This window comes from Cyanistes caeruleus, chromosome 17, assembly GCF_971803275.1.
Source record: "Cyanistes caeruleus chromosome 17, bCyaCae1.hap1.1, whole genome shotgun sequence".
NCBI lineage: Eukaryota > Metazoa > Chordata > Aves > Passeriformes > Paridae > Cyanistes > Cyanistes caeruleus.
Genome location: NC_141717.1, coordinates 9,900,167 through 9,914,850, shown reverse-complemented (window position 1 = coordinate 9,914,850; position 14,684 = coordinate 9,900,167). Strand labels below are relative to the sequence as shown.

General features: G+C 38.3%; 1 protein-coding gene across 3 annotated transcripts; it reads right to left on the bottom strand.

Moving 5' to 3' along the window:
- Nucleotides 1-45: 45 nt before the first annotated feature.
- On the bottom strand, nt 46-14,477 carry LOC111936029 (radial spoke head 10 homolog B-like). 3 transcript variants are annotated; one of them, XM_023936748.2, is made up of 20 exons: nt 14,024-14,477; nt 13,074-13,378; nt 12,294-12,369; nt 12,005-12,073; nt 11,625-11,798; nt 10,962-11,047; nt 10,222-10,342; nt 9,267-9,443; nt 8,467-8,608; nt 7,889-8,010; nt 7,233-7,422; nt 6,420-6,528; nt 6,256-6,335; nt 6,008-6,156; nt 5,124-5,231; nt 3,910-4,083; nt 2,653-2,704; nt 2,023-2,133; nt 764-959; nt 46-335 (listed from the first exon to the last, which is right to left on the bottom strand). In XM_023936748.2, the coding sequence occupies exons 2-20, from the start codon at nt 13,343-13,345 to the stop codon at nt 161-163; spliced, it is 2,583 nt and encodes an 860-aa protein (XP_023792516.2). In that variant the 5' UTR covers nt 13,346-13,378; nt 14,024-14,477; the 3' UTR covers nt 46-160. The 3 variants fall into 3 exon arrangements, with proteins under 3 accessions (XP_023792516.2, XP_023792515.2, XP_023792517.2); XM_023936747.2 differs by having other exon boundaries at nt 13,777-14,272; XM_023936749.2 differs by lacking the exon at nt 14,024-14,477 and adding an exon at nt 13,628-13,982.
- Between the last annotated feature and the right edge of the window lie 207 nt (nt 14,478-14,684).

Genomic DNA, 14,684 nt, shown 5'->3' with positions numbered 1-14,684 from the left:
GGGTTTTTTTCTTATTTGAAGAGTACTTGCTTGAAGCTTCAGCAGTTGCCAGCAGAGGATTTATTTATTTTTCTTTTTGTCTGCAGGTGCCTTGGTACCTGCGGGCTCTGCCTTCTGGGCCTCTTCTTTGGTGAGGGTTCTCTCTTGGGGGCCTCTTTCTTCAGCTAGAGACCTCTCCAGGAGAGGGCTCTATCCCAAGATGTGTCTTTATTTCACAAGGCTCCTCTCCAGGCTTGACACTCCCCTCTAATGCTGCACTCTGCAAGGCAAGTGCCCTTTCTGCTGCAGCTTCTTCTTGCCTTTTAGCCTCTTCTACTTCTTTTTCAGCAATAAGTCTGCATGAACAAAATTTGAATTTAAGGTATTTTAAGAGGAGGGAGACAGATTTCTACTGGCTAAGCAACTCCAGCTCTAGTCATAGTATGAGCAGTATAAACTGCCACAGCATAGAGAAGCAGAAAGTTTCTAATTACCCCCACAAGTCCAAATATTTCTTTAACCACCTTTACACAGAGGAAAACCCAAGTGCTGAGAAATACCAGAGCTTAGAGTTTGTAACCTGAAAGCAGCCTGTATTTGTTACTCCAGCCAGTAACAGAAAGCACATGAATTACATTCTGTATGTTACTAATGAAACCTGTGTGAGTTTGTTTTCCAGGTACAGTATGCTATACTACTTTCTTAAGCACACTTCTCATTTTCAGTAATTTTGTTAGTAGAAGATAAGGGATAACAGTACTGCCAGACAAGATTCAACACTCACCTTTCCAGCTCCTCAGCCTGGATCTTTCTCAGCCAAGCTAATTCAGCATCCTGCTTTTTTTTTTCTTTTATTTTATCCCTCAGCAATCTTTCATGCTCAAAAGCAGGGAATAACTTAGTTAGGAAAAAGATTTCCACCTGACACATCCAGAGACTAAACAGCTCATTTTCTTCTTCTTTATCTTCTTTTTCTTCATCTGTAACATGTAAATGAAACATGTTTATTTAGCAGGGAACTTCTGTTTCAAATATGTTTTGGACTACAATATTTCAGCTCTGATACTCTGCAAAGGGCAAATCTGGCTTCTGCATGGTACAGAAGATGAAAGGTGTGAGACACTTCGAAAGGGAGTGGCCCTTTTCTGAGCCTTCAGCAACTTGGCCCTGGGAATGGCACAAAAAGACAATGAACTCTTCCCTTTAATCTTGTGATAAGAGTCTTCTGCAGTAACCTGATGACAGTTCAGTATCTGTGACTCCTGTGCATGGGGCAAGGGAAGAACAAGCAAAACCACCTGAAAGGTGTGTGTCAGTGTCTCTTGTCATGCCAGAAAACAGGCCAGGCACAGGTGAGGGGCCCTGAACAAACAGGTGCAACTTCTCAGCCATCAAATTTCAGCAAAAGAGCTGATGACTAAACAAAGATGCTTTTCTACCTCCCTCCTTGGATTTGAATTTTGTAGCAGCAGAAAACATTCAAGAAACAAAAAAGACAAACCCAGATGAGATCTGCTAATCAACAGTAAGGAGGATGGTACAAAAAACTACAACCCTCAACATACCAAAATATGCTTACTGATATCTCTTCTGCCTGAATGTTGGCCTGTCCTAACATAAGGCATCTTATCCCAGCTAGTGGTGGCACACTGCTATTAATAATTCTTTTTTCAAGTAGAAAAAGCAGGACACGGCAGTAACACACTTGTCCAAGACACTCCACAGACAGGCTTGCAGCTTGAGCTTCTTATAGAGTAAATACAAATTACTGATTATAGATGCCCTACAAATAAAACGTAGCATCTTAAAAATGGAGAAACTATGTAAGTCAGTACTTAAATGTCTCACTTAATCATGAAGCTGTATTTTCTTTTTAAAAATATTTTAAGTATTTAAAAAATCTTACTCCAGAATTAATGCTCATTTACTGCCCTCTTGTGACAAGCTGAAATCTGCCAATACAATTAAAACTTAACAATTCAAGAGCTACAAGAGGTTTGTGTGTTGTGTGTGTTAAGTCCTAAAACAGTAGGTCTATTTTACCTGTCAATTCATTTTCTAGACAGGAATCTTGTTCTTCCTTTATATCCTTGTTGGTCAATGACATATCATCTTTGCTTTCTCCAGGAGTTATGGGAAATGAGAGAAGAGTTTCTGATATTGCAAAGAAAGAAAATTAAAATTACTCAGCATTTAATACTGTGCATTAAATTCCAAGTTTGATCTTTAGCACAAACAAATATAGACTGTCATCTGGCCTGAAAACCAGACCTGTGGTTAAAATACTTCTGAAATGATGAAAAGTTTGTTTCTAATGAAGGCACAACACATAGTTCAAGCTCCTGTTTCCATGCCCACGAGTGGGACAGAATAGGAAGAATTAAGGTTTAAAAAGCCTCTGGAGGTATTTTTAAGGAAAAAGTGATAGTTTCTAATTAAAAAGCACAGAAAATTCAGAGAAAATTCCAACTTGCCCAGCTATCTGTGTACAGCAGGTATAGAAAGCTAAACAAACTTTGTCATAATTGCCAAGCTGAATGGAGCTGCCCTCTGTAACTGTAATACATCACCTGTTTCCATGATCAGCTCCTGTTTAATTGTTTTGAAAGTTGCAAAAAAAGCGAATCTCTTTTAGCCACTTTATAGTTTATAGCCACTTTATACAGTACTCACCCAGTAGAGAAGGTTGATGAGCAGGCTCTGTGTCTTCACAAGGTCTTGGTGGCTGGCAAGAAGTTTTAAATTCAGTTACTAAATGTTGGGCTTGTGGTCAAATCACAAAGTGAAATCCCCAAGTCCCTTTGAGTCACACAAAGTCCCATCTCCAAAGCATTCTACCAGCCAAACGCATCCTACAATCACACCTATCTCAAAACATTTAAATTGCAGGAGTGTTTCACCTTTTCAAGTATTACCAGGTAACACTTCACCTTTGATACCAGCCAGGCAATTAGGATTATCCTATTTCAGAGCTAGGGCAAGATAGCTTGTGTTCTTTGACCTGTTCCTCTGTTCTTACACGTTGCCCTACATATTCATCTATTCATCTATTGTTCATCTGCTCCTGAGTGTACAGCTCAGCTGCCTCAGAAATGTCATCATTTATGTCTGTACCAATTATACTTCTGCTGTAGGTGCACTACTGAAATGTAACACAAGAGAGAAATTTTACCCTCAGTACATTTAAATTTAGATTTTTTTTATTATTATTTTTATTATTTTAACTGGACCACTTCACTGTGCAACTGTGTCACTGCTTGCAGTGATGCAAGGGAATGGGTGCATAGGGTGGGAACAACTGGTCAAAGAATGGGAAGTGGTAGTGTACAGTGGCACTACGGGCTCACAGAGGCTGTGAAATTATGTTTGTGAATACTCTCTGATTTGAATTAATAAAAATACTTTAATCTTGTGCATAACTCCAAATAATAACAATTCTAATTCATGTCTTTAACTACTCTGTATATACAAATTGCAGCAGTGTCACAGGCAGCATCTCCCAACCTACAAAATCCTTATTCAGAAGTTTAGCAAAAGGAAGAAGAGGACAGCTCAACTGCTGGCAAACAGCAATGCTCGCTACATACAACAGCTGCAATGCCATTTTTACAGGTCCATTTTAGACATTCAGCTTAATGGAGAAGAGACATATCTTTTACCAGCCAACCAATCTGTCAGTTCCCCTTCAGAAGTACGCTATGTGTATTTAGAGTTATCTAGGAAAATGTGCAAATGTGTTAAAACTGTCTATGCTGATATTACAATTTAAGGTACCAACAAACAGAAAAAGCAGAAGGACCCAATCAAATATCTGTTTATGCAAAAAGAGGAAATTGGTTTCCATGGTCAGGAAACAGAACATTTTCAGGGTCTGACTTTGCTCTCTAAGTGGACACATAATAACACTGAACAGGTATGCATCAACTTTACCTGGGGTGGAAAATGTCCTGTGAAAGACACAGCTGAGTTTTCCTTGGATAGCTTCTTGATTTCAAAGCTACTTCTTTTCTGATTATCTTGAGCTTCTTTCTTCAGGATCATATCCTCGGTTACATACACCAATGCACATTCAAGAAGAGCTTCAAAAAATTCGAGAAAAACCATCTAGAGTAAAACAAATGCAGTGGCAAATAAGTTAATTTTTACAAAATTTCTTCATTTATGGGCCTATGTACCTGAGCAAGCAACAAACTCAGAAGTGGTAGTGAAGTCTCTCTGGCTTCATTTATCTAGTCAAACATGTCTTCTTCTGAAGAAAAACAGAAAACAGCCAAAGCTCAAAAAATTCAGGAGAGGATATGATGTGTTACACTTCATACAGGTCATATTGAGCTAAAACACTGCACTGATTTTTAATGTATCTGAACCTATGAGAAATTTCTCTAACAAATAACTCACAACTACAGCTATTACCTAAAACATCATATTTTAATTGCATGAGATGCTGCTAGAAACCCCAAGAGTAGGTTTATTTTCTTTAATAAGGTTTATTTAATCTTTAGTAAGATTTCCACTGTGTGTTCAGTTTATCAGATCCTGTTTAAAACATATTCAGTCATTTACAAGAGACTGTTGTGAAGCAAGAGTTAATTCTTTAAGGGTGAAAGTCCTCTAGACTAGGCCAGTTCTTAGGTAGCACAAAAGTCTTGACCTGAGTGAGGTGGCAGCACCTCACATGCCACTAATCAGGTTTCTTGGATCACCAGATTTTCAGGATCAGTGGGTTCACACCTTAATTACTGATCCACCTTAACAGCTGGAAGTGGAGTGATTAATCCCTCTATGATCACTACATATCCATATTGTCAGGCAGCTCCCCATGGACAGAACTATCACTAGTGGAAATGGGATTTCCCTGCATGGATTATGGCACTCCTAAGGACCTTTCTGAATGGTCAAGTATGCTGAGACTGTGCTAAGATGGGGTAATTAAGAAAAACATAGAAGTACACGAGCTAAACTAAAAGATATAAGCAGAACAAAGGAAGATAAAAATAGAGGCTCAAGTTTGTATTTATTTTTTTTTTAATTAATTAATTCCTTTTCCTCCTGTTCCAGCAGGTAGGACAGTATTTGCAGCAGTTTTTAAAAGCAATTTTAAAATATTCCTGTAGCAATGGACAATGTTTTTTTTCCATACACACCTCCAAATCCAGGTTGACACCATGGATGCTAGGTAGAGAGGCACCAACTTTGACAAATATTCCCAAAACTCTTGGAGCAGTTAATTGTTCACTGAGAAGTTTAAAATCCTGGATAAGAACAAATGTTACATGTTAACAGCACTTAAGGCATTCCCCACATGGACCTAATCTACCTCCCTTTCAAGCCTTTGCCAAAATTTCTAGTGGTTTCAAATGATACTTCTACATATGTAATTGACAGCAGAGTGAAATTCTAGTCCTATTGAAGCCAATGGGAATTTTCCCTAGACTGCAAAAGCAGTGTTACAAAAGAACTTGTGGAAGTCATAAACAAAAATATATTAAAAGTTACAATTTTTCCATCTGATTTTTTCTTCATGAAAAAATTGCTCAGATTTATAAAGTGAACTACCCAAACCCCCAGCATATCAGTGGGAATTGTTGTCTACCTTCAAAGTAATCTTGATCTGTCCCCAGTTACTGTATTTTAGTAAAGAATCTCATGCTCTTGTAGTAAATACATTATTAAAATGGCTTATGTTGTTATTTCAATAGCTGACATTCTTTAAGTTCTAACAATAGGACATGTTCATACATACATTTTATAGACGGGACAGAGGGAGACACAGTGGGGCCAGCAAAAATATTTATATTCCCTTAAGCACATTTGTCTAGGATTTGATAAAAGTAAAAAATTAGAATTCAAATCCTGAAAAATGTGCATAAATAGTTCCTTTACTGCTCCTTGGACAGATTGCACAAACAACCTCACTCCCACCTTTTCAACTGTGCAGAAGCTACAGGGACTCTTTTAAAAGGTTCATATAAACTGAACAAAGCAAGCACATCTATTCACACAAAACAAAACAAAATTAGGTTATTACATCCAACATCCAGAGGAATTGCCTCAGCTTCACTGTGGATCCAAATGGAGGTCTGGGATATGGTCTACAGAAATATGTGTATATTTCCCAGCATTTGTGAATGTAGCTAAAGGCAAAAGATGTGAATTCTTCACCGGAATATAAGATACCTTTAAAAATGAATTGAGAAAAAATAACAGTTGCAATAAAACTGTAATGCATGTGATACTAACTGATGAATTCTGCACAGAAGAAAAAGCATTGCTTACCGTGGACTTGACAGGCAGATGGCAGAACATTACTGGACATCATCTTGCAGAAACACTTCTGCAGATGAGGAATTTCGTCCCTACAGTCGAAACAAAAATACTCCTGTCTGGGAAGATTCAAACTGAATACACTGAAATAAATTTCACTAAAAGATGAAACTTACTTGTACTCTTCATGATAGATATAAAATGCCAGGTGAACAAGGGAGGATACAAATTTTCTGAACAGGAATACTTCATGTAGACAATGACAATCTTTAGGTTGTTTTTTACCTAAAAAATTTTAAAAATCCCAAATTGCTACTGTTCTCACATACATTAAAATACTTATAGGCATACTGATTTGTCAGCCTTTCTTATCCTCTCCATCTCCACCTATCACAGTGTAACAACACTCCTGGAAGACTCAGACCAGACAATGTAGCACTTCCAAACAAAGGTCAAGGGAGAACTGTCCACCTGCAACTGGATCTTGGACAATTTTCTTTCTAGAAATGCATCCACTCAGCACATATAGAAATAAATGGGGATTCAAAGTTGGGTTAAACCCTTCACATACTAAGGACACTGCAGATCTAATGGGAATTGATTGATTAATTTGCTCTATGGAATTAAAAAAAAATACTACATGCAAACAAAAGTTAAGAGCACTGCAAAAAAAAGTATTTGTTTCTCCTACTTCTCTCTCTCTCTCTCAAATAGTAATGGCAAGACATGGGATGAATACATATTTTGAATAGATGGCTCTTCAGTGCAATTTTTTATGCTGTATTTTAATTTCATATTTTCTCACCTAAGGATCAGAAGTGTCCAGAGAAGTGTAAATTGATCCACTGATAACTCACAGGCACAGAGGTACTGACTCGGAACCACTTAACTCCCAGAGCTGAGCTGCCTGGAGAACTTGCCAGTCCAACTCTCCACAGCTTACAATTAAAATTCCTCCATTCTAGACCCTGCTCACCAGGAATACAAACCTCCCAAGAGCCGATCCATTTCAGCGAGAGTTAAAGAGGAGAGATGAAACTCGCAGTCCTTCAGAAACCTCCAAAACTGCATCTTAGTCAGGACATAAGTGCCATCAGAAGAAGGATTGCAGCCTAAGGTACTGTAGAAGTAGTAGGCTTTTCTCAGTTTTGAAATATGCTTCAACACAGCCAATTCTACCTAAACAAAGCAGGATATGTTTCAGCATCATCTCAAAGCAAGCAGAGATCAGTTTGTATTAATCCTGTAACTGGGCAGATAATTATTTGACCTTGCAACTTAGAAAAGCATATCCCTGGTTAAGTGTTCAGAAAAGCATTATTCAAAAGTAGCTTTAATACATGGATTTTGTTCACTGATAAAAATAAATCATCCTCTGTCAGTGGACAAACCCCAGAGTAGCTAAGACTGGTTGCTCATTCCCCTTCCAGATAGGTTAACCTATTTTTAATTGGCCTTTTTTAGTGGAAGCTCAGAAGAGGCAATACTGTCTATTCATTCTTTTTGCTTTTCTGTTTTCATAGCCTTCAGATTTTCAAATAATTGTTTAATGGAAAGAGTTACTTTAATACATATAAACCAGAAATAAAATAGTATGAAACACAATAAAGGGAAAAGCTGAAAGTATCAAACAGTACTCTCTTACTTGTTTCAATTCTTCCTCTCTGTCTTCTCTTGGCAACAATTCAAGCAGTAAAGATATATCCAAATCAGTATCTGATCCCAGAGAAAACATCTTTCCCATGGGACTGATGATTGCGGTCTTTCCTACCAAGCAAATAAAAATATGTTAGAACAAACTAAAACAAAGTTTAATATATACACACAGAAAAACAAAATGTGCATTATTCCTTCTTATATTATGGACTTGGAACAACATATTCCTTCACAGTGAAAAGCAGAGATTTCACAACCAACAGTATAACAACTGAAGAGCAATTTCATCAAATAAACACTTAACCAACAGGAAATGCAGACATTACAAAAGCTGTGAAACTTTCAGACAATAGTTCCATCCATTACAAGATGTGGTGTGGATGTGTCATCCCACTCCAAGCGTCACTCACAGGAAACACCTCATGGAAGCAAAAGCCATGACTTCCATTTCTAAGTTCTTTGAAGAAATATGTCTGGTCCTGGAATATGTACAAACTGTTTCATATTATAGTAAAATGGAACAACAAAATGTGAATTGAGTAAAATTTGTTTTGTTAAGCTGCTCACTAGTTGCAGAATGACTTCTTGTGCTAGTGGCTCTCAGATTTTCGCCTTTCACAGCAGTCCCTTGACGAGCAGGACATTCTACTGGATGATCATTTACAAACTCTCCTTGAAAAACTTCACCATTCTTGAAGACAAAGGTGCCCTAAAACAGATTAATTATAATATAAATACAAAACAAATATTAAAAAAACCAAAACCACAAATTCTCTGAGTCAGATTTTCAGAATCTTGGCTAAAATGTAATATATGAAATAAAATACAGCAAAATAATTTTTCCTACTCTCTTTTATAATGTATTTTGTCACCTATTAAATAGGTACATTGTTTGGATAAAGGACTGACTATATATCTGTTTGATTTTGATAAGTATTTTCCCCCCATATAGAAAGACTTGTCAGCACTCCTTAGGTTGCATATGTGGCACTCCACTCAGAGTTTTTTCAAATCTGTTTTACAAGAGAAATTTTAAGAACCTCTCTGTGCAAGGACAGCTTGAAATCCATTAGTTCGCAGTGGAAGTGTGAAATTCTGACCAACCGCTGCAAAACTCAAGATGCACCTGTTGCACTGAAAAATCTCCAAAGTGAAATATGTCTTTGTATACCCAAAACATGTCTAACCACAGAGTCAGACTGCCCTTGGAAGGACTCCTACTGCTTTCAGTGTATTCTCTGCCCTTTGTGTGGGAATTCCATCCACACTGCAAATTGAATGTAGTTTGCTGTACAGAAATCTAGAGATGCACTATACAGAGCAGAACAGTTTGCTCTGCTGTTGTCTGTAGTTCTGACAGTACTCACCTTGCCATGCTTCTTATTATGCACCCATTCTCCATGGTACAAGGTTCCATCAGCATAAATAAACGTCCCACACCCATGGCGCTCCCCATTTACAAAATCACCCGTGTATTCATTCCGCAGAGAATAATGTGACATTTCCGTTCTCTTCAAAAACCATATGTGGATGCCAGAACCATTCTGAAAAAAAAAAAATTGTGTGTTTAAAAAATAGTTCCAGACTTTGGCAATTCTCTGAAATAAAAGCTCCCAGCTGATGGCTGCAGCACTTCAAAGCAGGGACAGAACTACAGCCTAAAAGGTGAATGGGAGAAGCGCTCAGAGGATGCACTGCATCATCACATACTTGAGCAAGCTCTACCACAGGTCTCCTAAAGACACCCACCCTTCCTTCCTGGATCCTTCTTCTGTAGTGCTAACAGCCAGGTGGGGAACCATGCCACAGAGACAGGATGTACCACAAAGCTGGACTTCTTGACAATTTTAAGCAGGGTGAAAAGACAGAGCAAGTAACTCACCTTTTTGAAACAGAATAATAAATGGAATGAACTGAAAATGCCACAAAATTGTCTCCCATTATAAATTTTTTCCAAGAGGGAACAGTGTGGCCTAGTATTTTACAAGCAACACAGACATAAACTGCTACATACACCTGCTGCTGAAGTCATAGCTCAAGCTAAGTCACAAACACTTCTTTAACTTTTTTTTTTACTGAAAAAAGTTTATATTTTCCACTAGGGAACAAAATTTTGATTTGTAAGACTAAATCAAAACCTTTAACAATTTGTATATTGCTAACATAAGAATCAATTTACAATAAAGAACATGTTTCTGTTATCTCAGCTGGCAAAAATCATACAAAGCTCCTTTGATGTTGCATAAAACTCCCTATTTAGCTCTCCTAGAGTAGTGGACAGATGCTGAACTAAAGAAGGGTGTCTGGGGAAGAAATTAATACCTGTATGCCACACTCCCAATGTCCTGCATACTCTTGATTATCTGTCAGCCATATCATTGTTCCATATCCATGTCGTAGATTTTTCTTCCACTGACCTTCATAGGTATTTCCAGATCTGTAGCTACAATAAAACAATAAAAAAGTTAATTCATAATAAATTCTATGCTGATTTTATGAAAGGTTTATGCAAAACCTCATTGCTAATAAATTTGTAATTAATTAAGGCTAAATATAAGCATTAAATTGAAAACTGACTCATGTGACATGGACACAGAGGTTTTATTGTAGCCACTGTTTACCTCCTATTTTTAATTTAGAAATCACTAAAAATATTAACCAGCTCTTTTTCCCAAAAAGTCTTTGACATAGCTATTACCAATATTTGTTTACATATAATTCCATAGATAAGTCATTTATTCATAAGACAGCTCTATCTGCTCAAATCAATCAAGTGTGTTTGTTTTTCAATACTGAATTGTGGTTTACCAGAGCTGATTTGGGATTTTGTCTTTACCTATTCTTTTGTGTGAATGGTCAGTAGAAATACTGCACATAAAAATGAACTTTTAAAGGTCTGTTTTGTTACCATAAAGCACTCTGTATATTTTTTTATTCCACTGCAGAAAGTTCACACTATGAAATTACAGCATTTTTATCCACTTTAAACAACACAAGAAACTGTAACATAATACACAAAAATAAAAAATAGTGAGGGTAAGAAAAGGTGTTATCATATTTACCGTCTCCTTCCCCATCCTTCTCTGACATTATTTACCCATTCACCCGAATACCAGGAGGTCTGTTCCTGATCATAACAAATCCTACCCTGAAACAAAGAACATAATCAGTTTAAATACCTAAATATTAATCTACATTAATAAAACACCACATACAAATGATACAAAGCTTGTAATCACATTCTAATACTTGGGGTCACTTTGATTCATGGTACTGAAAGCAACTGAAGGGATACAATTAAATAAAAAAATAAATATTTTTTAAAAAGGTTTTAAAAAACCCTTCTGATTAATGTTAGGTAAGACCTTAGAAAATACTTAAGTGTTCAAAAGAAAAATTCTCTTACATTACAGCAAAGTTTACCATGTTTTTCAAACCCCTTGGAAACACTTTCAGAGAGCTAACCTTAGCATCTTAATTACAGTACTCAATCTGAGGCAGATCAATTTTCTGACCCATTCAGACTTTTACTTCCAACAGTAGGTTTACATTATTAACTGTATTCACAACCTCAGAAAAACTCCCTAGGAAAAACAAATTTCTATACAGCATAAGGTCATGCAACAAAAACAAAACAAAACACTTTTGCAAAATCTTTGCACAGTAACACTTGCTGTTCCTGAAGGTATCATCTGAGCCTATGCTGTCATTTAGCTCTTACTTACCTTTCCATGTCTTTTGCCATTGCACCAATAACCAGTGTAAGAAATTGAATGAGTACCACTTCTGAAAACTCCATATCCATGCCTAAGTCCATTTTTGATTGATCCTTCATAAATACTGCCATCATTCCAGGTATAACGGCCATTATGCATCAGCATATTCTTAGTAAATGTTCCCTGAAAGATTAAATTACAACATTAAAATCTAAAGACTCTGTTTCCCAACCTTCTGGGACAAGTCAGGCTTGTGATTGAAATCACTGCCATAGCTCTGTAAGTGCTACCTGTACTGTACCAATTACTGCAACTTACCTACTTTCCTTCAATTTGCACATCTAACTGGGTGCAACAGTGTTCAGTTATAAGTTTAAACTGTACTTTACCTCATACTTTACTCCATCAGCCCATGTGTAAGTCCCTTCTCCATTCATACGCCCTTCAGAAAACAGACCCTTCAAAATGAAGAGAATAGCATCAATTGCAGATTCATTCTTACCCCAGATGAAGCCTAGAGACTGTAAGATTTCAAAAGAATGACATGTTAATTCCTCTCCAACTACTAGTTTCAAACCAAGAGTTTTAGTGCCAGAAGCTAACAGAGCTTTCAATGCTTCTCAGTGCTCTTGAGAGAGAACTTAGTCCACTACATTTTTTTTTAATTTATACACTCACCTTGTATGTATTTCCTCCCTCAAAACACATAAATCCTTGGCCCTCATAGAGTTCATCAACTTGTTCACCTTCATAGCTACAAAGAAAACAAACCAAAGATGAAGATTTCAAGTCACTGCCAAATAGTTCTAAATCACATGTAATAAATGACCTTTGATTTACCATGGTCTACACAGGTCAGCTGTTGCATCTTGTGTAGAATAATGAACAACAAGAGAATTTCCAATTTTTTGAACCTTTCTTGTAATACTCCACATAATTGTTGTGTTGCCTCAGACCCATATTTCCTTCAATTAAGAAAAAAGCCCATATTGGTAGCACTTTCTACCTTACAGTCAGACATGTTGGTATATGAAACATTACATTGAAATACAAAAGAATTTTTTTGGACATGGCTATTCACCTGTTTCCTCAGTTTAGGATATTCTGATGAGATATGAGCAGCCCAAAGCATTAAAAGGCAGCAACAACTAAAGATTACATGATATATTTTCTTCACCAGTTATCTGTATACTTTAACAAAACTTCACTGAAGGTGAACAAGCTAAAATAATGAGGCTTTTGGCAGGTAGAGTGTACCAGCAGCACTCTAGGATGCAAGAAGGCAGCAGAATTCCACATCTATGTCTCCTAAGGTGCCGCTGCTACTAGTTCTGAATAACCTGATTCTCTGCTTCAAATCAAGAGTCAAATCTGTGTTTGTGTGAATGACACTGGCTGCAGCAGAAATACTTTAAATCAGAGTTCTTGACTTCAGTGCTATATTTGTAACAAGTGTACCTTTTTATAATCACTTGAGCAAGAAGAGGCTCCTCATGAATCCGGGGAACCGGCTGGACTGGTGGTTCCTCTACCCCTGGCTCGTTATCTTGTGCCTCTGGAATTGCCCGAGTTTCTTCATTCACTGACTCATTCTGCAAGTCTGGCAGTGTTGTTAAGCTACTCTCAGTTCTAGTACCTAGAGATTCTTCTGACTTCTCACCACCAGCTGCCTTTTTACCATCTTTCTTGGCATCTTTCTTCTTGACATCTTTCTTCTTGCCTTTTTTCATAGCTACTGAGTTGTCTCAATTTGTACTTTCCTTCTGAAAAATGAAAATTTATTTCTGTCTTATGTACATATTTTTACCCTATAAACTAGTTTAAAAACACAAAACACATATATTAATCTCTGTAACAGCAATTCCTTAAACCAGTGGTGTCAGCTTGTGGCAGGCAGGCCACAAGGTTAACCGGGAGCAATGTCTGTGAATTACCTCCAAGTTTTCCATCAAAATCACTCTGATGGAAGTACTGTCCTTCCAACAAAACCACTGTGATGGAAGTAGACTTACTTTTGCCACATGGAGATCTCTATCTTTACCCGATTTTTAGCTGTCTATTAGATTTAATTATGAGGATTAAGTTGAAAGCCATTTCTCAAACATGCGTTTGGCAAGTTCTGGGAATTTACACCTGCACTATTATTATTGATTTAACTTGCCTTCTAAGTTATGAGCTGCAGACTGAACTACGGCACAGCATAACCAAGAAATCTTGTAGTTATTTTACTAGTTGAGAACTACCCGAAGGTTACAGGACTGACTGCACAGCTGCAATTGTATCACAGCCGCGTAGTGCAAGAACCCAACCCACGAGTGCTGCAGAGGCGAGGGCTGGCAGGGACAGCCTCAACTGGCACCGGCACCCGAGCGGGGGATGACGGGGGAAAGCCGGTGCCGAGCCCTTACCGGGGAACGGCGGGGCCGGGCGGGGGCCGAGCCTTTAACCGAGCCCTTATGGAGCTCCGGAGAGGGGCGGCGGGACCGGGCCCTCACCGAGCCCCGGCTGAGGGGCGGCAGGACCGGGCCGCTCTCTCCCGCGCAGGCGCAGCGCTGCCGTAGCCATAACAACGCTGCCGCGGGGCCCGCTCCCGGCCCGGCCGCTGTCCACGCCCGCAGAGCAGCGCTGCCAAATCGCGGCTCCGCACGAACACGGAGAGTTTGCTGAAGGTTCTTGGCCACAGCCGTGCGGGTACCATGGGCACGCTCTGCCGCGCTGCTCGGAGAAGCGGCACGGGTGGCTTTGAGCACTGGAGGAACAGCAACTGCATCATGGCCACAGCTCCAGCAGCGGCAAATGGAGAGTGAAGGGAACATAACCCATAAACATAGATTTCTTGGGTCAAATCTTGTTCCTACAGAACTGGAAGAGCGTAGGTACCTGTTTTAATGGTTTCTGCTTCAAAAATACCATCTTCTAACTATTTTGATTGTACTGAGATAGAATTTGGGCTGGCCTAACTGGCAGCGCCCACTGCGAGAGCTTTTTTCCCTATTCATTATCAGAAACAGAATCCCTGTTCTTAAAAAATCCAATTTGGAATTCAGAAGGGAACAGTGTTAATTAAAA